The sequence below is a fragment of the Astatotilapia calliptera genome, chromosome 6 (assembly GCF_964374335.1).
Source record: "Astatotilapia calliptera chromosome 6, fAstCal68.1, whole genome shotgun sequence".
NCBI lineage: Eukaryota > Metazoa > Chordata > Actinopteri > Cichliformes > Cichlidae > Astatotilapia > Astatotilapia calliptera.
Genome location: NC_137427.1, coordinates 308,514 through 331,649, shown reverse-complemented (window position 1 = coordinate 331,649; position 23,136 = coordinate 308,514). Strand labels below are relative to the sequence as shown.

Sequence of the window (23,136 nt, the reverse complement as noted above, 5' to 3'; positions counted from 1 at the left end):
ACGATATACATTTGAAAATTTGCTGTGGCTACAATGTAGCTGCCATCACCAGTGTGTGGATGTGTGTGTGTAAAGCGCTTTGGGGTCCTTAGGGCCATTTACAACTGTATTAGTGCAAAAAACCCATCAATGTATTTTCACTTAAACAAGCAGCTGTTTTATGTGCGTTAAAGTTATATAAAAATGTAACAGTGCAAATTCCTCGCTGACGGTTTAACCAAAAAGCATTTCAGTGGAAACTGGCCGACACATCCTCAGCATAACCAAGTATAACATCCACAAAACTTAAAAAGAGGTTATACACACACAATACGGTAACATTATGTTGAAGCACAGTACGTATCACTCCGCGAGGCTCCGCCTACGATAGCAGTAATGCTCCGACAATCCATCAAGCGGTGCGGCTTCGTAGCTCAGCAAAGTCGTACTGAAACATTTGACAGATTTCTGAGCGCCGTGCACATAAAATCGTTTCCAGGTCAGTAAACACAACCAGAGTTCATACATAAGGCGCACGGGATTATAAGGGGCTCTGTTGCTTTTCAGAAACTCAAAGGGTTGATTTTAAGTGCGCCGTATTTTCCAAAAAACACAGTAATAACGACAGCCCGCTAGCATGCGCTACCAAAAAAAGTGCTTTGTTGTGTATCTGACGGACGAAAGCTAATTTTACAAACCAAATGTATATCGTGATAAATATTTTTGGTCATATCGCCCTGCTCTAGCAGACAGTGTGATTGTAATCTGATTACATTTAATTTTGAAATGCATTCACAGATTGAAGCTCAGTCATTTAGACAGCATTTTGAGGCTTCGGAGTGTCGGCAGGTTTTCCACTGACAATCACCTGAATCGTTTTCAGCGGCTCGGCCCAGAACGGGAGCATGTGCTCCGGAACAGATCAGCAAACTGTCCGAGTTGCAGATCCTGAGTGGATCACGTTTACAATCGTGGGTTCAAGTTTTATTGTCTTATACAGAGAAACAGTATTGGAACATTTACCTGTAATGAAATTCTTCCTCAGCTTTACATGAACATTAGAAAGTGTACAGCTAAATCAAAGAAGGAAAATAATAATAATAATAATAATATAAAAATACCAAAGTATTAAATATTAACAATCGTTTGGTATTTACAGTTTGTGCAAAACTGTGCAGTGAGGATTTCAGTTTTATTTATAAAGCACGAAAATGACAACGACGGCGCTTTATGTTGGAAGGTAATAATAATGTCCAGTTCCAATCACATTCAGCAGCTTCTTCTGCATTTATGACCTGAATTCCTGATTTCAAACGTCTCGTCCTTCCAAACTTAAATATCTAAAATCTGTAAACGCTGAGACATTTGTAAACGTCGCATTCATGAGCTGCCCGGCACATTTATTAGTAACTGTCAGGAAGCCACGAGCTGTCAGTGACGCTATGACTGATCTGTGTGTGTGTGTGTTCAGGTACTGAACCAGGTGCATCCTAACCTGGTGTCCCAGCAGGAGGCGCTGCAGTACGTGGAGGAGCTGATCCTGCAGCTGCTCAGTATGCTGTGTCAGGCTCAGCCGCGCACGTGCCAGGACGTCGAGGTGAGACGGACGCACGCTAACGATAATGCACACCAGGTTCTTTCTGTGTTTACTGTCATTTTTACCATTTAAATAAAGTTTTGATGTTTGCGTCAGAAGTCAGCTGGAAGCAGCTGAACAGCCAATCACATGAGTTCCTGATGATGACATCACTGTGAGGCCGAGGTGGGATCGGCGGCTGCGATGACGTAACGAGGTGCTGTCTGGGGAAAAAAACAAAACGCCACGCTGTTGGCGTTTTAATCCTCAACCCGATCCCTGATATTTGACCTTTGACCCCTGACCTTTGACCCCTGACCGTTCCTCAGACTCACATCCTGTGTGTGTTCGTGTTTGGTGACACGTGCCATCCGTTGATCGCGCTCACAGAGGTCACATGATCCCTCAGGCTGCATCATGTGACAGGACATGATGTCGTGTAAGTGCTGGACATGTGACCAAGCAGCAGACGGTCTAGTGAAAAGCACAGCTGCCGACCGGCTGCACCGCACACCTGGACAGGTGTAAGGATGTAAGTCAGTACTACCTCTCGATACCAGTACTCGTCAGTACTGTGACCGATACTCGTCGTCCCGGTTCCTTGTGATTGTTGCCGAGCAGGTGTGAATACCGAGGGTTAATCGCCGCACAGGTGCCGTTACCTGAGTAATAGAACGCACCGTTTCAGCTCACGCCTCCTAGAGTATTGATGGCACTGACTTCATCGTGCGTCTGCGTGTTCCCAGCACTCGTTCTTCCTCGCCGCAGTGGTCCCGGAGCTGCTCGCAGGTCCATCTGTGGTCTGTGCAGGATCACAGAATCCACCGGCCTGCTCCTCACCAAACATGGCGCTCCTCTTCTTTGGGTCAGTGGACCTGATGCGTCACGTCGTCATGGCGCTCCTTTGTTTTTCCTCATCGTCCTCAGCACAGCTCAGCGTTTGAATCATGGATGTGACTCCGGTTCTTGGATGACATCAAGGATTTAGGACAGGAGGCGGTTCTCCAGAAACGCCCGAGCGCAGTCAGAGTCTCCAGTTTGTAAAATCCACTTTTGTGAAGCCAGGCGGAGCTTATCGTTAGGCAGGTTTCTTCCTGTTTCCCACCGTCAGCCTGCTCACAGAGTTTTCTCTGTACTGCTCTTTACCTCACAGCGTAAAGCGCTTTCAGGCGACTGTTGCTGTGATTATATAAATAAGTTGAATCAAGAGACCTGTCAATAACCGAGCCGTGATGACAGAATAACCTCGGGTTATTGGCTCCCTTTATCCACTCAGAGCACAGGACAGGTGTGCTGTGCCGTGTGATCAACTATACCCATGGCTTCAACCCAGAAACCACATCAGATCAAGGGCCGTGCGATATGACCCGGTTATCTCCCGATAACCTCATCTGTCACTAAATGTGCTTTTTCTGTAACTCGACCCGTGTGAGGCGTTTTCAGCGGAGTGTTCTGACCGATGCATGAAACCATCTATTTTTAGATAGAAGTTGTAACGGCCGCCATTTTCTTTGTGAGTCTTTCTACACGGCGTGCTGCGGGGAAACGCCCGTTGTAGCGTTTGAGTCTGAGGTTGGTTTGGAGCACCTGACGGCTCTTTGTTGCTTCTCGTCCGTAAACTCTCTCCACTCTGTCACCTGAGAAGTAGGGCTGGGCAAAACGATTATTTTCCTAATCGATGAATCTGAAGCGATTAATTTTTCGATGCATCGATTAATCTAACGATTCATTTTTCAATCCGATTCGATTTCGATTCGATTAACGATTTTTTCCCCATTATTTGACTTGTATAGCAATTTCACATTTATTAATTTATGTATATAAATGAAAAACACAAATTTATTCACTTGAAGACCTTTTAATAAAAAAAAATTGCAAAATAAAGTTGTAGAGGTCGTACAATCAATACAATAGAGATAGCATTTAACAAGAAATGAAATGTGCAAACATATATAAAATTAAGGAAAAGTTAACAAAACATTTCAAATAAATAGCAACAATGGTGTCTTTAAACAAACAAAATGTAACATTCACTTTGCTTTCTGCCAAAAAGTGCTCTTCATTCACAAAACAAAATCCACAATAACATTGTACTACAATCTGCTGTTTTTAACAAAAAATTAAATGTTTTGCAAAACAAATATAACAAAGGAAATCATAGCAAAAAATTAATAATATACAAACAGCAGCAATGGCGTCTTTGAACAAATAATGAAATGACAAGTTACCCCTAAGTAGGACTCTGTGACCAGACTTGTCCAAGCATCAGTGGTAAGGGAGATTTTGGATGTGGCTTTTTTTAGTTCATTGCTTAGTTTCTCCACTGAAGTTTCATACTTTCTCTCCATCATGCTTGTAAAATGACGCAGAGTGTAACTCACCCACAGCAAGTGGTCTCTTGTCTTTTAAAATCATAGATAAGACGCTCTCAGTAAGTACAGCCACCTCCTGGGGGGTGCATGGTGTACTTCTTCTCTGACAGTAGTCCTCCAGACTTTTCTGTTTATTCCTGAAATCATAAATCACACACAGCACACAGATGAATTCGAATAATTACTAAATAATTATATGGAAAGCATAATATCAAAATAATCTGATAAGGATCTGGTTGAGATAGATAGATACACACATACTGTTATGCCATGTGCTTTCATAGCATAACAGTAAGAGGTTAATAATAATCCCCAATGTTGAACATATGATATGCAGTAATCATGATGGCTGGAAAAGATAACGTTTAAACACCCAGGGCTGATGGCACCTTTACTGGTGCACTGCTTTCTAGTCATTAGATGGCATAACTTTGACCTATAAGATCAAGCTGGAGAAGCATTATGTATAAAAACAGCGTTCAAATAGGATGAAACACATTAAATTTGACAAATCAAGAGTTCATTGTCATTTTGCTTTTGCAAGCACTTTAACAATGTTGTAATAGTGTCCACGACGGCTACGTTTAGCAGGTGGTGCATTATCCTTGTTAACATTTCTCCTGCGGCCAATTCGCTGTCTCACATTTTTGTCTTTCGCCGATTCTGATAATCAGCCTGCGTGCATTCAGACTCATTTTGCCAGCATGGGCCACAAACAAAACAACAACAACTAAACAGCAGCTGCTGTATGTTACTGCTCAGCAGCTTAAATGAGTTTTGCATTTACGGAGGTTGGGTCTTTATCTGTGTCTATGAGTGAGTGTACGTCTACGCAGGGGGGTCTGGATGAATTAACGGGTAAAAACTAGCGTTAGTAAAAAAGTTAAACTTACGGTGGTTTGTCCTTTGCAGAAGCTGCTCCTGGATGCAGTCGTTTGAGGTGCTGGTGCATAGCCGTCGTGCTTTTATGATAGGCCATTTCCACCTCACAAAGCCGGCAAACGACTGAATCACTTCCTTTTCTGTTAAAATATCCCCATACTGTAGAGCTGCGTGTTCGGGTGGAGTGATTTAAGTTGACTGCAACTGCCTCACTCATGATTCCACTACTCGCTGCCGCCATGTCTTTTTTTGAAAGTGACGACGCATCGACGCAGATTTTTTTACGTCGACGTTTTTTTTTTGTGTTCCAGCCCTACTGAGAAGAGCTCTGTGCTGTTCGAGTCTGAAGTGGCGCCGCTTTGTGCCAGAACTTACGTTGTGCAGTTTTCCATGTCAGACGTTTCATAACCAAACTGTGTCCGCGCAACAGAGGCGGCCCTCGTTTAGGAATAAGGTCCTGGATTTGTGTGGACTGGTCCGTCTGTTTGCAGCTACCTGGTTCTGCCTCGTCTAAACTGGTCGTGCTGGGATTCTCTGTCCCCGCATCCATAAACAGTGGATTTTGCGTCACCGTGAAACAAACGATAGTGTATTATATGAAAGATGTTTTCATTTCGTCATATCGCACAGCCCTGCTCAGATCAGGTGTTGTTTGGTTCTTATCGGCCCAGCCAAGGCGTGCAGGCTACCGGAGTCCGCTTCGTGTCCTGAACCCGCCCCTTTTCTCTCCAGGAGCGCGTGCAGAAGAGTTTTCCTCACCCGATCGATAAGTGGGCACTCAGTGATGCTCAGAGTGCCATTGAGAAGAGGAGGAGGAGGAACCCGCTGGCGCTGCCTGTTGATAAGATCCATCCCCTGCTCAAGGTACATTTCTTCATCATATGGCTTACGCACATTTCCCATGGTGCCTTGAGTGTGTTCACCACGGTGCTGTGCTTTAGGAGGTGCTGGGCTATAAGATCGACCACCAGGTGTCCGTGTACATGGTCGCCGTCCTGGAGTACATCTCTGCGGACATCCTGAAGCTGGCAGGAAATTACGTGAGGAACATTCGACACTATGAGATCTCCCAGCAGGATATCACCGTGGCCATGTGTGCCGACAAGGTCGCACACGCACACGCACACAACAAAATACAACACAGTCCAGTGAAAGCTCCACACCGTGCAGCCGCTCAGTCCGTCTCATGGTTTGGAGGAACCTTTAAACTCTGCGTGTCTCACCTGTAGGTCTGTGTGTCGCTGTGCAGGTGTTGATGAACATGTTTCACCAGGACGAGGAGGACATCAGTGGCTTCCCGCTAATGGATGAGGAGCCGTCAGCCAATGAGGAGCAGAGTTACTACGAGCTGGTGAAGAGCTTCATGGCGGACTGTCGGCAGTACCTGAGGCAGCTCAACCTGATCATCAGGGTGTTCAGGGAGCCCTTCAACTCCAACTCCATGCTCTTCTCCCAGCACGTATGTCCACCGGTGACATCACTAACTGGTCTGGTGATTGGTGATTCTGTTGTGAGTGACGACGACGTGTTTGATCCGTGACATTCTCAGGTTGGTGTAATTGATGAGTCTCTGATCGATTGCAGGATGTGGAGAGCATCTTCAGTCGGATCCTGGATATCCACGAGGTGACGGTGAAGCTGCTCGGTCTGATCGAGGACACGGTGGAAATGACCGGCGAGGGAAGTCCTCATCCTCTGGTGGGGAGCTGCTTCGAGGACCTGGCTGAGGTCTGTACGCCTGTGGATTGATCTGTTGATCGATCGGTTGTCTGCTTGAGAATGACGTGAGCTTTGATTGGCAGGAGTTGGCTTTCGACCCCTATGAGACGTACGCTCAGGACATGCTGCGCTCTGGCTTCCATGAACACTTCCTCAGTCAGGTGTCCAAACCTGGAGCTTCCTTCCACCTGCAGGTGAGGCCAGTACTCTGATTACAATGGTTCTGTCAGAGAAGGTGAAAGCAGACTTTTCTGACCTTTGACCTCTGGGAGGTTCTGGGATCAGTTAAATAAAAAAATACAGCCTGTAGTGTTTCCTGCACATTCGTTGGCTAACGACTTGTCAATCACAAGTCGTTAGCCAATGAGCGCGCTTTCACAGGCGGAGCCACCTTTCCTCTGATGTCATAAGACAAACAGACGAGCGGGTGCAACGTCAGCTGATTATCATGTGAGACGAACCTCTGCTCAGGTGTGCAGCGTGTTGATAGAGATCGGCGTGTGCGGCGGGTCACGTGACCGCTGATGATGAAGCGTCTGTCTGTGTGTCTGTCTGCAGTCCATCTGCGAGGGCTTTAAAGAGGCCGTTCAGTACGTTCTGCCCAGGCTGCTGCTCACACCTGTTTACCACTGCCTGCACCTGTTCGAGATCCTCAAGGTGAGTCTCCTGACAGAGACGCTTGTACATGTGTGTTAAATCCCGCTGCGCGTTTCTGCACGCTTCCACCCGCAGAGATCAACAGAGGCGATGCCGAACACACAAGTGCACCTGTAACTCACCTGCCTTATACACGCACTATACCTGTATCAAACCTGGTCATAGCACCGCTTTATGATGTGGCGGTATCCTGCCACAGAGCATTCCCTGCAGGCCGGCAGTGGCTGAGCACATGAAACTGGTCCCAGGTGAACCCAGTCAGGTGCGGTGATGGCACGCACCAGTCTCCCGTGGAGCCGGTCCAGGTCTGGGACTTTCCACTGCGGCCGTAAGAGGCTTTGCCCCTCTGAGGGCAAATCTCTGAAATACCTCCAGTCATGTAGTGCAGATTATTTCACAGCTGAGGGCTCACGGGGGGCAGAGGGAGTCCTGGACTCTGATTGGACAGCACAGGTTTTGTTCTTAGTTCTCTGTCTGATGGAGGTAGTTAGCCCCTCCCTTCTCTGTTTCCACAGCAACTGGAGGAGAAGAGTCAGGATGACGAGGATAAAGAGTGTCTGAAACAGGCCATCACGGCTCTGCTCAACCTGCAGAGCAGCATGGAGAGGATCTGCTCCAGGAGCCTGGCCAAGAGGAGGCTCAGGTACGCACACCTGCACGCACACAGACACACACGTGCGCGATGGACGGGCAGAGGGCATGAGTAGAAATGATAATAAGAACCTCATGACCGACAGCAGGTTATTGATCGTTACCTGTTCATCAATAACTAATAATCAGTGTCAGGCGTGTAGACCACACGAGGACTGCTCCTTCACCTGTTCATGGCAAAGAGTCAGCCTTCACCCCTGAGTGTGAGATCCCCGAGCGGAGCCAGGACAGAACCAGAACCGGCCGAGTTCAGCTGTAACTGCCGGGCAGCAGCTCGCACTCTGCACAAACACTGTGGGTGGGACTCCGCCCATCCTCTGCGTTTCCCTTTGGACCAAAATAGAGCAGGATGGGGAGGGGAGGGTTCGTTAGGGTCGCCGGTGGGGGGGTGGCGGTGTTTGGAGGAAGTGGCGTAAGCGCGAGGGCAGCTTATTGTTCTCTGTTAGAAAGAAAAGAGCTCAGAGAGAGAGAGAGGGGAAAGCTGCTGCTGCCGCCCGCTCAGTAAAGTTTCTCCTTTATTACACGACAAACGAGCAGGCGGAGGGCCCACGGTCGATGACTGGCAGGCGGACATGAGGACGTAGGTGACCTCTCTTTGTTCTCTCGTGTTTTCCTGTAGGCGTGATGGTGGTAGACAAAGAGCGGTGGAGGTAAACTGGAGAAAAGCGGCTTAGATACGACCTGTTAGTGTTTTTGTTTGTAGCAGTCGATGCTAAGGACCCAACAGCTAACGAGGGGATTGGCTGGTTTTAAGTTTGAGACGTGGAGCGTTCAGCATCAGGCTCAGAAGAAATGATGATACGAGAAATGTAATGGAGGTGTGGTTAAACTGATGCCCCGCCCACAAGCAGGGATGCTGCTTTGAACTGCATGCTGCATGCTCCCTCTTCTCCATAGCCTGGCGGAAACGGCGTCCGAATCTCCGTGTCTGATTGGTCAGAGCACAGAAGTTTTTGTTCCACCCTAACTGTGAGGAGGTGGAGGTGTTTCCCTCTGTGGCTGAGCACCACCTGTCTGGCTGATAAACTGACCTGAATACAGTGCAGACCGCCGTCCTCCATCTCTTCACTGACGAGTTACAGAAGAGCTGGAAAAGATTTATATCAGCCTGTGAGGCGGGTGGAGGCGGGTGGAGGGAGATAGAATTGGTGGTGCAGTTGGATTCATTGCTGGTTAGAAAAAGATGTGTTTCATAACTCTGAACAACAGATTTTTAAATCCGTCCCGCTGAGACTGAAGTGCAGGTGTCAGGTTTTAGTCATCGACAGTTGAGCACTTGCTGCCATGTTCAGAGCTGACTGGGTGACGTGCCCGGTGCTCAGGTGAGGCGCTCATTACTCCGTGCACTACTTTTGTTAAACTTCTTTTTAAAGCTGAAAGTCACAGCTGGATGGATCCTTGCACAAATCATGCAGATAAGGCTGGTAATGAATGACCAAAGGCAGGTGGATGGAAGCAGGTGGATGGTGTGGGGTAGAGATGCATAAAAGCCAATAATGAAGGTCGGTGCCGGCCGATGGGTTCAGAGTTATACTGATGGTCACTGGTGGGGGCAGATAAATATCAGTAGGTAAACGCCTGGTGTTGGAGGCAGGCCCTGGGTGAGGGAAGTAAATGTGGTCGAGGGTCTGCTGCAACCCAGTGAAGCCCCGCCTCCACATACCTCGGGGGTTTAAGTTATAATGTGATTAGTGAGCAGCTCGCAGGAACAACAGGCTCAGCGAATAAAGCAGCAGTCCGTCCGCTCTCAGGTCGTCCAATCGATCAGACCTGCAGGGCCGTCGATGCGTCTGATCAGCGCTGCTTCCTCACGCCTGCAGGGTTCACGTCCTGATGACATCACATTGGTGTTTTTCACACGTTGATCAGAACCCAGTACTGCCATTGATAATACACGTGCTCATTAATGACGATGTCACTGTGTCTCTGTCACAGCGTGGCGGTTTGTCCCAGCTGAGGTCCGAGTCGGCCTGCTGTGACCTCACTTCCTGTTGTCGCTGCAGCTTTGCTGGTTTGTACAAAGCCTGACCTCCTCAACCAACCCAATGATGAGTGAGCAGCTCTATTAGCAGTGAACTAACTTCCAATAATTTAGCGATCTGTAGCTGATCAGAAATGTTGATCACGTATGTCTGTGTGACGCACAGGAAGAAAGCAGCAGCTGACAGGAAGTGAAACGTGTAACTCTGACTTCAGCTCATAACTTCAAGAGCTGCTATACAGCTGCTGCTTTTATTGTGAAAGTCCCGTGATTTCCTTAAATGTGTTTCTCACTGAAATCACACAGAGACCCGCCCCCTCTGGCTCTCCAGGGCTCGCAACATTTCAAAATCCTGGTAGTCCTTCGGGCAGGGACTCTTCAGTTTTTGGTAGCCCAAAATAAATTTAAGTAGCCCGAATAAAAGAGAGAGCAATTTTTTGATTGATGTTTTGTTTCCGTTACAATATTATACTTTAATGTATAATATTGGAAACAAAACATCAATCAAAAAATTGTTGAAACACAAATTACAACATTGTATAAAAATTACAATCATCAACTCAAATACTTGGTTCTAATTGAACAGAAATTTCTATGAACTTGTAAGAACTGTGTAGGACATGAATCAGTCTGTGTCAGATCAGAATTTGAAATTTCCACTGAAGTCACGGGTAAGAGGCAAGAGGAACCAAGATCGAGGCCGTTTGCTTTTTGAAGTTTGCAAAGACTGATAAAATTGTGCCAGTGGTCGTTCACTCTTTGCAACATAGTAGCTGTTCTAAACAGATTTTTCAGGTTTATTTTTAGTATATTATTTGCAATTGGTGTTTGTTCTGGGAAAGATATTGCAGACTGAGCAATAATGCATTTCTTGCATTTCTCATGGGTTCTAATGGGGGCCTTTCTTAAAATGACTGGTCCCAGTAACAAAGGCGCTTGTCGACTCAGAAATCGAGGGAAAACCAACAACACACCCGGCAGAACATTATGTTATATACACGGGTGCACATAAGTGGTCCGCATGTGTGCATTCGCTGTCAAGATAAAAGACGCGCACCAGATAAGAAGTTGCAGCGCGCGTTTGCGTCCATATAAAGGCAGTGTCTTTGTCCTAGAGTGGGATTTTCACGGCACATTCTGCACCACATCTCTGTGCGTTCATCATTTGTTTGAAGCCAGCTCACCTCCTGCAACCACTTTTCCGAGAATACCGTATTTTCACGACCATAAGGCGCATTGTGCTAAAAGGCGCAGTCTCAGTTATGTGTGCCCTTACTGTATTTAACACACACATAAGGCGCACTGGACCATAGGGCGCATACAAGTACCGTATGCGTATTTAAAAATAAAGCGGGAGCAAACCTGAGTTCGGTACCTTACTCACATTTCTATTACCGGTAATCGTCATCATCAACAACACACAAGCATACAAGTGTGCGTATTTAAAAATAAAGCAGGAGCAAAACAAAGTTTGGTACTCACATTTTTATCATCAATTAAACCCATCGAAGTCCTCATCCTCTGTGTCTGAATTGAACAGCTGCGCTAAATCTCCATCAAACATGCCAGGTTCACTTTCTTCACCGTCAGAGTCACTTTCCGTGCCGTGCGGCTCCTCGGAAATGATGCCGGCTTTTGCGAAAGCTCGAACAACAGTGCCAGCAGACATGTTAGCCCAAGCATCTACAATCCATTGGCAAATTGTGGCGTAACTCGCCCGGCACTGCCTTCCACTCTTGGTGAAACTGTGGTCTCCATCGGTCATCCATCGCTCCCAGGCCGCTCGCAGCCTTACTTTGAACGGGCGGTTCACACCGATGTCCAGCGGTTGGAGTTCCTTTGTCAGGCCTCCCGGAATGACAGCAAGCTCACAGTTCATTTGTTTCACTAGTTTTTTCACATCGGCTGTGAGATGGGCACGCATAGAGTCACAGATTAAGAGCGATGGTGATGCGTGGAAAAAACCACCTGGTCTCCTTACATACATCCGGATGGAAAAATGGCACCGTTTCATAAAAAGTGAAAGTGAAACTGCTTTTAGCCGAATGGTGACCGTCGAAACGCTTCTCCCGCTCGTTCTTTGCTCGATGATCCACCGCTCGAGTCTTTCCTCCAACTCAGGCCACCTCGCCTTATGTCCGCGGAAACTCAGCTGCGTTTTCTTGACCTGCCGGAGCTTGTTTTCTAGCTTCCTCCATTTGCGAACCATCGATTCGTTTATCTTAAATTCTCTCGCCGCTGCTCGATTTCCATGTTCCTCCGCGTAGCTGATGGCCTTCAGTTTAAACTGTGCTCCATAAGCGTGTCTCTTTGCCATTTTCAGGGTTGCGCCCACACTTCACCCTTTAGCGTTCTCATGGTGTTCTCTACTACGTCCTCCTTACAACACACAGGGCGCACTGCGCTATAGGGCGCGCCGTACTTTTTGAAGAAAATCTAAGACTTTTAAGTGCGCCTTATGGTCGTGAAAATACGGTACGCGCTTCTTTTGTGGTTCGTACGCCATCTGACATTTCTTTGGAGGTGGAGGAACATCACAGTAATTGCTTAAAGGAGCTTCTTCGACATCTTTAAGAGTTCTAAACAAATGTCTGTCCTCCTCCTGAAAATCTTATGTACGCAAACACGCGTTGCAACTTCTTATCTTGTGCGTGTTTTTTATTTTGACAGCGAATGCGCACCTGCGGACCACTTATGTGCAGCCCTGGTTATTTAGCTCGTCATATCGCAGCCACAGAAATTCTTTTGTCCATGAAACCATAAAGCTGCACTTTCTTTTTGCCTTATAGTCTGATTTGTCATAACTTCTCCGTTTTGTGGTAAGCTTTTCTTTGGCTGTCACTTCTTCACCCTGACCTGTCTTATTTGGCTCAGCAGAACTGAAATGCTTTTACACACTCACTCACATAAGCTCAGCGATTCTCTGCGCGATCAACCTCTCACATGTTTAAGCTGCGGGAGATTTCACTTGTCATGTTTGCATAGTAAGCTAACGATTGATAAGACGATGTCAGAGGAATTGTTGCACAAATTATCATCACTCACAGATCAGTGCTGTCGCTCTCTATACACAGTTCACACGATTGCAAAGTGAAAGCAAAAAAACAAGCGCAAATTCAAACGCGACTTCAATATGTCACATATTGACAGTGGCTCACCGATGCCAATGACATAATTACCCAGCTACATTTCTGAAAGAATGCAAAAGCATTGACATATATTTTTCCTTCCTACGATAGCCCGACGGGCAGGGCAGAGATAGATTTTGGTAGTCCGACTGGAAAAATTACTAGCCCCGGGACGTCGGGCTAGTGATTTTGCGAGCCCTGCTCTCTCCATCCTCCTCACTAACTCTTCTTCTTCTTCTACATATTCTCGCTCCTGTGTGGTGGCATGCAGCGAGTCGGCGTGCCGTTTCTACTGCCACCAGATGAAGGGTAAGCACCTTGCCATCAAGAAGATGAACGAGATCCAAAAGAACATCGACGGCTGGGAGGGGAAGGACATCGGCCAGTGCTGTAATGAGTTCATCATGGAGGGTACCTTGACCCGCGTCGGCGCCAAACACGAACGCCACATCTTCCTGTTCGACGGCCTGATGATCTGCTGCAAGTCTAATCATGGCCCGCCGCGGCTGCCTGGTGCCAGTTCTACCGCGGAGTACCGCCTCAAAGAAAAGTTCTTCATGCGCAAAGTTCAGATCAACGACAAAGATGACAAGGAGGGCGAGTACCGCCACGCCTTCGAGATCATCCTGAAAGATGGCAACAGTGTGGTGTTTGCCGCCAAGTCTGCAGAGGAGAAGAACGGCTGGATGGCGGCGCTGATCTCGCTGCAGTACCGCAGCACACTGGAGCGCATGCTGGACACCTCCATGCTGCAGGAGGAGAAGGAGGAGCAGATGAGACTCCCGGGCGCCGAGGTATACCGTTTTGCCGAGCCCGACTCCGAGGAGAACGTCGTGTTCGAGGAGAACGTCCAGTCCAAGTCCGGCATTCCCATCATCAAGGCGGGGACTGTCCTGAAGCTGATCGAGAGACTCACCTTCCACATGTACGCAGGTGAGGCGTGATGTCACACAGGTGAGATGTCGTACTGCTGCTGTTTTAGCTTCTTGACCTGTAGCTTGAGTTTCAACGTGGCAGCGAGGTGAGACTTGGGGGCGATGTGGGCGCCGACTGTGCCGGTGTCCTGCAGGTTTTAGACATGTCAGCTGATTTAAACGGCTAAATGACCTCCAAGTTCTCCAGAGGCCTGCTAATGAACTAATCGTGTGATTCAGGTGTGTCGACCCAGGGTGAGATCTAAAAGCTGCAGGGCACCGGCCCTCGAGGCTGATTGATCTGATCCCTCACTGATCAGCTCGTGTTTTTTCCTTCAGATCCAAACTTTGTCCGGACTTTTCTGACCACCTACAGATCATTCTGCAAACCTCGGGAGCTGCTGGACCTGCTCATAGAGAGGTGAGCTTACCTGCCAGGCACAGTGACCAATCAGAACGCCTGCTCTCACACAGCGGTTTCATTAAAACCCCGTCGTCTCGTGTGTTATTGGGTTTATTTATCATTTAAACAAATAGAACCATATATACAGCAGACTGGCTCATATTTACACCTCAGCTTGTCTCTGGTTGCCTAGCAACACATATTGTTTACACGCAATTTCATGAGAGTCTGGAGAACCAATCGGAGGACATTGAAGGAGCTCGGGCAGAAAAGCATCTGGACTTGTTTAAGTTCCTTGAAGACGTTTCATCCCAGAAGCGTCTTCAGTTCTGAGACCAGATGGTGGAGTCCCAGATTTAAGCCCTATGGGAGCGTCCCCCAAGAGGGTCCTGGACCCCCTATTGATCATCTGCCTGATCAGCATCTATGTCCACTGTGTACGACCATCTTTGAACAGAGGGCGGGGCTTACCACACCAACTGTCTGCCATCTATAATCCAGTCTGAGATCCTTCCCAGATGCCTTAACGCCCACTCACTTCCTGGGCCATCTGACCTCAGTAAGTCACATGATAGGGTGGGGCTAGGTTTCACAGCGGGTTCACCTGATACCACCTCACAGGGGTTAGGGGTCTACGATGACCTGGATCCTCGTGTGATTAGGGGAGGTTCAATAGGGGGTCCAGGACCCTCTGGGGAGACACTCCCAGAGGGCTTAAATCTGGGACTCCACCTTCTGAAACATCTTCAAGGAATTTAAAGAAGTCCAGATGACATTATCCTTGGGATGCAAGAATATACACCTAAGTGTGTTCCTACAGTCACAATAACTTACCGTATTGTAACGAGTTGTAGATATTTACTTTGTGCCATAATTATTCTGTAAGAGCTTTTGTTTTTAAAATGTAATAATTAAATTAAATCTTAAAAAACCCCCAAAGAAGTCCAGGTGCTTTTCTTTCTGAGCTGCCTAGACGACGACGACGACCTGGAGGACTGAGAACCTTCACAGACAATCGGAGCAAATAAAGTGTGAGGAGCAGGGCGGAGGAGGAGGAGGAGCAGAGGTCTTCTGTTAATGGTTCCATTTTGGGAATGGAAACCATCTTTCAATGGGCTGAAATTTGACGATATTCCTGCCCCCTTGTGGACTGTGGGGAGGTCGCAGCAGAAGCACACCTGTGGATCTCAACAGGTGTGCTTCTGCTCTCAGCTCTGTGATGTTGATGTTTTCAGGTTTGAGATCCCGGAGCCAAAGCCGGCGGACGCCAATCAGACGGAGGGAGGAGAACAGCCACCCAGCGCTGAACTCAAACGCTTCCGGAAAGAGTTTGTCCAACCTGTTCAGCTCAGGTAGGAAGCGCTCCTGCTACAAGAGACACCTGCTCACACCCGTTCTCTGAGTTTCGTTTACACTCTGCTCGAGTTTGGAATAAATCGAAAACGATGCGACTTTAATTTAGTAATGTCGTCGTCCTCCTGCAGAGTGTTGAATGTTTGTCGCCACTGGGTCGAACATCACTTCTATGATTTTGAGAGAGACCCTCTCCTTCTGAGCGAGATGGAGGACTTCATTGCTTCAGTCAAAGGTACGTACAGGTGTTCAGAAAGGTGCAGCACAGACGATAACGCTTTTTCAAAATTCCGAGTTTTAAAAAGGTCAGCTATTCTTTTCTTACAAGATAAAACTGAATATGAAAACATAAGAGCTTGTAGTCAGTGCAAATGTGTAACAGCTGGAGCAAGGAAATGATGTCAAATGTCGCAGGTAAGGCGATGAAGAAGTGGGTGGAGTCAATCACCAAGATCATCCAGAGGAAGAAGCAGGTCCAGGTGAGCGTGCCGAGTCACAGCATCACCTTCCAGAATTCCCCTCCTCCCATCGAATGGCACATCTGCAAACCCGGAGACACTGAGCACTTCGACCTTATGACCCTGCACCCCATCGAAATCGCCCGCCAGCTCACCCTGCTCGAGTCCGACTTTTACAGGTAACATTCCGCCCTGCGCCTGTCTTGCACCAGCCTGGCACCTGTCCCACTGTTATCTAACCACCGATCTCCACCTGCAGGGCGGTGCAACCGTCTGAGCTGGTCGGTAGCGTCTGGACCAAAGAGGACAAAGAGATCCACTCGCCCAACCTGTTACGGATGATCCGACACACCACCAACCTCACCCTGTGGTTTGAAAAGTAAGCCTTACTTTGGCATGGGCGGGGTCTAGTGTGCGGTAACTAAACTCCACAAGTACGTCAGGCTGATGTCAGCTGTACTTCCTCTGCAGGTGTATCGTAGAGACGGAGAACCTGGAGGAACGCGTCGCTGTCTTTTCCCGGATCATCGAAATCCTACAGGTGTTTCAGGAGCTCAACAATTTCAATGGCGTCCTAGAGGTCGTCAGCGCCATGAACTCTGCACCCGTGTACAGACTGGATCACACCTTTGAGGTAATAATGACCACGAACGTCACTGACATCAGAAGGATCTGAGTTTAATCTGCTGACAGAGAATGTGAGCGTCATCGTGTGTTTGAAGAAGAAGAAATGTCGGTTTATGGTTGCAGCAAATTCCGAGTCGTCAGAGAAAAATCCTGGAGGACGCTCATGAGCTCAGCGAGGACCACTACAAGAAGTACCTGGCTAAACTGCGCTCCATCAACCCCCCCTGCGTCCCCTTCTTTGGTATGATTTCCCTCGGGATTAGTAGTATTATCAGTCAATCAATTTATCAATGACTCATTTCTCACCGATCTCTAATGGATAACTATGCAGCTCGAAGGTCAAATAACTGTATGTGTGTGTGTGACAGGAATCTACCTGACCAACATCCTGAAAACGGAGGAGGGAAACCCCGACTTCCTGCACAGACACGGCAAAGATCTGATCAACTTCAGCAAGAGACGGAAAGTGGCCGAGATCACCGGAGAGATCCAGCAGTACCAGAACCAGCCGTACTGTCTGCGGGTGGAGGGTGACATCAGAGTGAGGACACACCCCCTCACCTTCTGTTCACACACACACACACACACACACACACACACACACACACACACACACTTTGGCAACAGTGGGAAGAAAAAACTCCCTTTTAACAGGAAGAAACCTCCAGCAGAACCAGGCTCAGGGAGGGGCGGGGCCATCTGCTGTGATTGGTTGGGGTGAGAGAAGGAAAACAGGATAAAGACATGCTGTGGAAGAGAGACAGAGGTTAATAACAGATATGATTCAATGCAGAGAGGTCTGTTAACACATAGTGAGTGAAGAAGAAACACCCAGTGCATCATGGGAATCCCCGGCAGCCTACGTCTATTGCAGCATCACTAAGGGAGGATTCAGGGTCACCTGGTCCAGCCCTAACTATATGCTTTAGCAAAAAGGAAATAATAATAATAAACTTTATTTATAAAGCACACTTAAAAACCAAGGGTATGCCAAGGTGCTTAACAAGTAAAATAGAGTATATGAGGAGGATAATAGAAATAGGACCAAAGCAAGTACTAAATATGCAAGCAGATAACTGTCACTAATACATAGGAAAGCAACAGGTACAGAGCAAACAAGAATTTAAATGAGCATAAAAGTGCGTGATATAAAATCATAAAAGAAATATTAACTAGAGGGAAAGGCAAGATTGAATAAGTGTGTTTTTAATCGTGATTTGAACAGTGCAATGGAATCAGATGCGCGGAGGTCGAGAGGAAGGGTGTTCCACAGTACCGGGGCAGCCAGAGCAAACGCACAGTCACCCCGAGACTTCAGTCGAGATCTGGGTTGGGTCAGAAGTAGTTGAGTGGCAGATCTGAGTGTTCTAGCAGGAGTATGTGGTTTGAGAAGTTCACTAAGAAGCTGGTTCCACAGAAGAGGGGCCTGAAAACTGAAGGCTCTGCCTCCCATTCTACTTTTAAATACTCTAGGAACAACAAGTAGGCCTGCAGAGCGAGAGCGAAGTGCTCTAATAGGGTGATATGGTACTACAAGGTCATTAAGATAAGATGGGGCCTGATTATTTAAGATCTTGTATGTGAGAATTCTGGATTTAACAGGAAGCCAATGAAGTGTGGTTGGAGCAGCGGTTGGAGCGTGGTCTTTTGTTGTTGACGTGCATTTGTTTTGTCTTTGTGGAGCAGAAGTTCTTCGAGAACCTGAACCCAATGGGCGACCTGTCGGAGAAGGACTTCAGTGATTATCTCTTCCACAAGTCTCTGGAGATCGAACCTCGCCAGCTCCGATCGGCTCCTCGATTTGTAAGTACGAGCGTGGCGGCACCTTGTCATGTTACATGTTGCATTGCGTGTGACGTGCATGACACTAATCAACTCACCTGCTGCAGGCGAAGAAGTACACCTATCCTCTGAAGTCTCCGGGGATCCGACCCACTTCGGCCCGACCCGGCACCATGAGACATCCGACGCCGCTCCAGAACGAGCCCAGGAAGATCAGCTACAGCCGCATCCCGGACAGCGAGTCCGAGGGGACGCCGGCCTCTGCCCCCAACTCTCCCCGTACCCCCCTGACCCCGCCCCCTGCCTCCGCCGCCTCCGCCGCCTCCAGCTCCACAGATGTGGGCAGCGTGTTTGACTCGCCGCAAGGACCCAGCAGCCCATTCCACTCCAGTAAGACCCGCCCACTCACACTGACACTGAGCCTGCCCACTGATATTATTGAACGCATTGAATGTGACCACCCAACCCTATTGGCTGTCTTTGGGTTGGAACTGTGGCTTCCTGTTTGCTGTCCACCTGTGAGGCCCTAACAGGTCACGGCAGCAGGAGGACCAATCAGACACAAAGTAAGCCTCTTAGTCTGAACGAGGCGGCGACAACCTGCGCTCCGCCCTCGTGCTGCGCTTCAGGACGTTCTTCGCGCGTTTCCTTACGCTCGCCTCCACCATCGCGCCTCCTCTCTGCGCGCTCGCCTCTACCATCGCGCCTCCTTTCCTCGCGCTCTCCTCTACCATCGCGCCTCCTCTCTTCGCGCTCGCCTCTACCATCGCGCCTCCTTTCCTCGCGCTCTCCTCTACCATCGCGCCTCCTTTCCTCGCGCTCTCCTCTACCATCGCGCCTCCTTTCCTCGCGCTCCTCCCCACCATCGCGCCTCCTTTCCTCACGCTCCTCCCCACCATCTCGTGTCCACCATCGCGCTCTCTTCGCACTCACCTCTACCATCGCGCCTCCTTTCCTCGCGCTCTCCTCTACCATCGCGCCTCCTTTCCTTGCGCTCCTCCCCACCATCGCGCCTTCACCATCGTGCCTCCTTTCCTCACGCTCCTCCCCCACTATCGTGCCACCTCTTCTCGCGCTCGCCTCCAGCATCGCGCCTCCTTTCCTCGCGCTCGCCTCCACCATCCCGCCTCCTCTCCTTGTGCTTCTCTCCACCATCGCGCCTCCTCCATCGCGTCTCCTTTCCTCATGCTCCTCCCCACCATCGTGCCTCCTTTCCTCACGCTCCTCCCCACCATCGCGCCTCCTTTCCTTACGCTCGCCTCTATCATCGCGCCTCCTCTCTTCGCGCTCGCCTCTACCATCGCGCCTCCTTTCCTCGCGCTCTCCTCTACATCGCGCCTCCTTTCCTCGCGCTCCTCCCCACCATCTCGCGTCCACCATCGCGCTCTCTTCGCACTCACCTCTACCATCGCGCCTCCTTTCCTCGCGCTCTCCTCTACCATCGCGCCTCCTTTCCTCGCGCTCCTCCCCACCATCGCGCCTCCTTTCCTTACGCTCGCCTCTATCATCGCGCCTCCTCTCTTCGCGCTCTCCTCTACCATCGCGCCTCCTTTCCTCGCGCTCCTCCCCACCATCTCGCCTCCACCATCGCGCTCTCTTCGTGCTCGCCTCTACCATCGCGCCTCCTTTCCTCGTGCTCTCCTCCACCATCGCCCCTCCTTTCCTCGCGCTCCTCCCCACCATCTCGCCTCCACCATCGCGCTCTCCTCGTGCTAGCCTCCACCATCGTGCCTCCTTTCCTTGCGCTCCTTCCCACCATCGTGCCTCCTTTCCTCACGCTCCTCCCCACCATCGTGCCTCCTTTCCTTGTGCTTCTCTCCACCATCGCGCCTCCTCCATCGCGCCTCCTTTCCTCATGCTCCTCCCCACCATCGTGCCTCCTTTCCTCACGCTCCTCCCCACCATCGTGCCTCCTTTCCTTGCGCTCCTCCCCACCATCTCGCCTCCTTTCCTCGCGCTCCTCCCCACCATCGCGCCTCCTTTCCTTACGCTCGCCTCTATCATCGCGCCTCCTCTCTTCGCGCTCTCCTCTACCATCGCGCCTCCTTTCCTCGCGCTCCTCCCCACCATCTCGCCTCCACCATCGCGCTCTCTTCGTGCTCGCCTCTACCATCGCGCCTCCTTTCCTCGTGCTCTCCTCCACCATCGCCCCTCCTTTCCTCGCGCTCCTCCCCACCATCTCGCCTCCACCATCGCGCTCTCCTCGTGCTAGCCTCCACCATCGTGCCTCCTTTCCTTGCGCTCCTACCCACCATCTTGCCTTCACCATCGTGCCTCCTTTCCTCGCGCTCCTTCCCACCATCGTGCCTCCTTTCCTCACGCTCCTCCCCACCATCGTGCCTCCTTTCCTTGTGCTTCTCTCCACCATCGCGCCTCCTCCATCGCGCCTCCTTTCCTCATGCTCCTCCCCACCATCGTGCCTCCTTTCCTCACGCTCCTCCCCACCATCGTGCCTCCTTTCCTTGCGCTCCTCCCCACCATCTTGCCTTCACCAACGTGCCTCCTTTCCTCGCGCTCCTTCCCACCATCGCGCCTCCTTTCCTCGCCTCCACATCGCGCCTCCTCTCCTTGTGCTCCTCCCCACCATCTCGCCTCCACCATCGCGCCTCCTTTCCTCGCGCTCGCCTCCACCATCACGCCTCCTCTCCTTGTGCTTCTCTCCACCATCGTGCCTCCTCCACCATCGTGCCTCCTTTCCTCGCGCTCACCTCCAGCATCACGCCTCCTCCACCATCGCGCCTCCTCTCCTGGTGCTCCTCTGCACCATCGCGCCTCTTCTCCTTGTGCTCCTCTCCACCATCGCGCCTCCTCCACCATCGCGCCTCCTCTCCTGGTGCTCCTCTCCACCATCGCGCCTCCTCTCCTGGTGCTCCTCTCCACCATCGCGCCTCCTCTCCTGGTGCTCCTCTCCACCATCGCGCCTCCTTTCCTCGCGCTCACCTCCACCATCGTGCCTCTTCTCCTCATGCTCCTCCCCACCATCGTACCTCCTCTCCTCGCTCTCGCCTCCATCATCGTACCTCCTTTCCTCGCGCTCACCTCCACCATCGTACCTCCTCTCCTTGCTCTCGCCTCCATCATCGTACCTCCTCTCTGCAGGATGATGTCACCACTCCTCTCCCTTCCTCACAGTGTTTCTCCTCTTCACCTGCAGCCTGCGACAGCATCTTTGCTGTGGTGTCTCTGCCGCACGGCCCACGTTAGTATGACCTTCCTGACTCTCCGTACGCCTGCTCCACAGCTCACCTGCGCCCCACACATCACACCTGTCTGTCTCTCACCTGTCTCAGTGTGTTTCAGGTTTCTGTTCCATTGTTATTGATTGCTCATTGGTATAGAGGATATTGATTAGACTTCCTGTTGTGTCTCACCTGTGCATGATGTCACACCCATTGTATTAGTTTGTCTCCATAGAAACTGGCAGCTGTGTTACTGTCTCTGCACCGGCCGAGATGAAAGAAGGCGTCAGGGAAGTTCAGTGAGTTCTGATCCGGCGGCTCGCTCGGACTCTGGCGTCTCTTGTTTCGGGCAGCAGTTGTAGTTTGATGCATTGGCAGGCTGATGTTGGGCTGCGTAAACTGGGAATTTTCCTCATCCCCATCACCCTTGGGGAAGGAGGGTGCTCTAAGGTGGGGGAGGTAGCTCAGGTCATCTACTAATCCAAGGTTGGTGGTTCGATCCCTGGCTGCTCCAGGCTGCGTGCCAATTATCCTTCCAAGATACTAAGTTGCTCTCTGACGCATCCATCGGAGTGTGAAGGCCAGAAAAAAGTGAAAGAGGTCTGCTGTAAAAAGACTGGAGTCCATTTTCCAGCTGGATACAGTTGGACTCCAGCGTCTCGTGGTTCAGGCAGCACACGATGGCCGAGGTCTTGGCAGGCTGCTCTCAGGCTGCGTAAACTGGTTTTGGGGACGAGCGTGAGATGTACCGGCTCACCTGAGTCCACTCGTACCTTCCTGGTTCTGTACCTGTTCGCTGGAACAGGACTCGTCTTTGAGTACCTGACGTGCTTGGATGAGTGCGCTGTCTGCTGTTCTTCCATGCACACAGTCACAGTGAATCCTGAAGGGAAGGTTGGAAAGTTCCTCGATCAGCTGAGGGTAACATGGCAGGCAGGCCTGGGACATTCGTCTACCACCTGCACAGCATCCTGAGTAGGGCTGGGTATCGTCACTGATTTCTAGAATCGATTTGGTTCTATTTGAATCTGTGAAGTTTTGCCTCACACAGTCAGAAATATCATAATTCTGATCATTTATCAGTACATATGCACATTTTTATATGTATAAAAAGAAAGCTGACACTTCATCAGAGGTGTGAGCATCACAGCAGATGCCCTTGGTTCAAAGTAACTGAGGATAAAACAGAAAAACGTGAAGCAGAAATGAGCTTCTGGGGTCAGCTTTAGAGGTCCGCCACATTGAAAGGAGTCAGTTTAGGTGGTTCATGCGACCAGGATACCTGTCCTAGGTCAGGTTTCAGTCCCCAGGTAAACCCTGGAGAGATGACTGGTCAGTGTCTGTTGAGACCGCTGCACTGGACGGATGATCTTACTTTTATTTTGGTTTTTTAAGAAATTCTAACTTTTGAATTAAGTACAGGGCTCTAGACTAACTTGTTGCCGTGGTTACACTGGTTACACTAACTTGTTTTC

At 49.7% G+C, this 23,136-nt stretch overlaps 1 protein-coding gene across 6 annotated transcripts in view; it reads left to right on the top strand.

Annotated features, from left to right (window-relative positions):
• The window catches only part of sos1 (son of sevenless homolog 1 (Drosophila)), a 43,953-nt gene that overhangs the window by 9,699 nt on the left and 11,118 nt on the right, over window positions 1-23,136 (top strand). Inside the window, exons 2-21 of one of the 6 annotated variants that reach the window (XM_080302222.1) lie at window positions 1,451-1,576; window positions 5,542-5,673; window positions 5,751-5,915; window positions 6,059-6,319; window positions 6,394-6,537; window positions 6,612-6,722; window positions 7,087-7,185; window positions 7,701-7,828; window positions 13,217-13,878; window positions 14,199-14,280; window positions 15,498-15,614; window positions 15,747-15,850; window positions 16,030-16,252; window positions 16,333-16,452; window positions 16,545-16,707; window positions 16,824-16,941; window positions 17,069-17,241; window positions 18,387-18,503; window positions 18,590-18,872; window positions 21,637-21,681. In XM_080302222.1, coding sequence (XP_080158348.1) covers window positions 1,451-1,576; window positions 5,542-5,673; window positions 5,751-5,915; window positions 6,059-6,319; window positions 6,394-6,537; window positions 6,612-6,722; window positions 7,087-7,185; window positions 7,701-7,828; window positions 13,217-13,878; window positions 14,199-14,280; window positions 15,498-15,614; window positions 15,747-15,850; window positions 16,030-16,252; window positions 16,333-16,452; window positions 16,545-16,707; window positions 16,824-16,941; window positions 17,069-17,241; window positions 18,387-18,503; window positions 18,590-18,872; window positions 21,637-21,681 — 3,373 coding nt within the window. The remainder of the gene's footprint in view (window positions 1-1,450; window positions 1,577-5,541; window positions 5,674-5,750; window positions 5,916-6,058; window positions 6,320-6,393; window positions 6,538-6,611; window positions 6,723-7,086; window positions 7,186-7,700; window positions 7,829-13,216; window positions 13,879-14,198; window positions 14,281-15,497; window positions 15,615-15,746; window positions 15,851-16,029; window positions 16,253-16,332; window positions 16,453-16,544; window positions 16,708-16,823; window positions 16,942-17,068; window positions 17,242-18,386; window positions 18,504-18,589; window positions 18,873-21,636; window positions 21,682-23,136) is intronic. The other 5 variants (XM_026169520.2, XM_080302225.1, XM_080302226.1 and 2 more) reach the window with 5 other exon arrangements.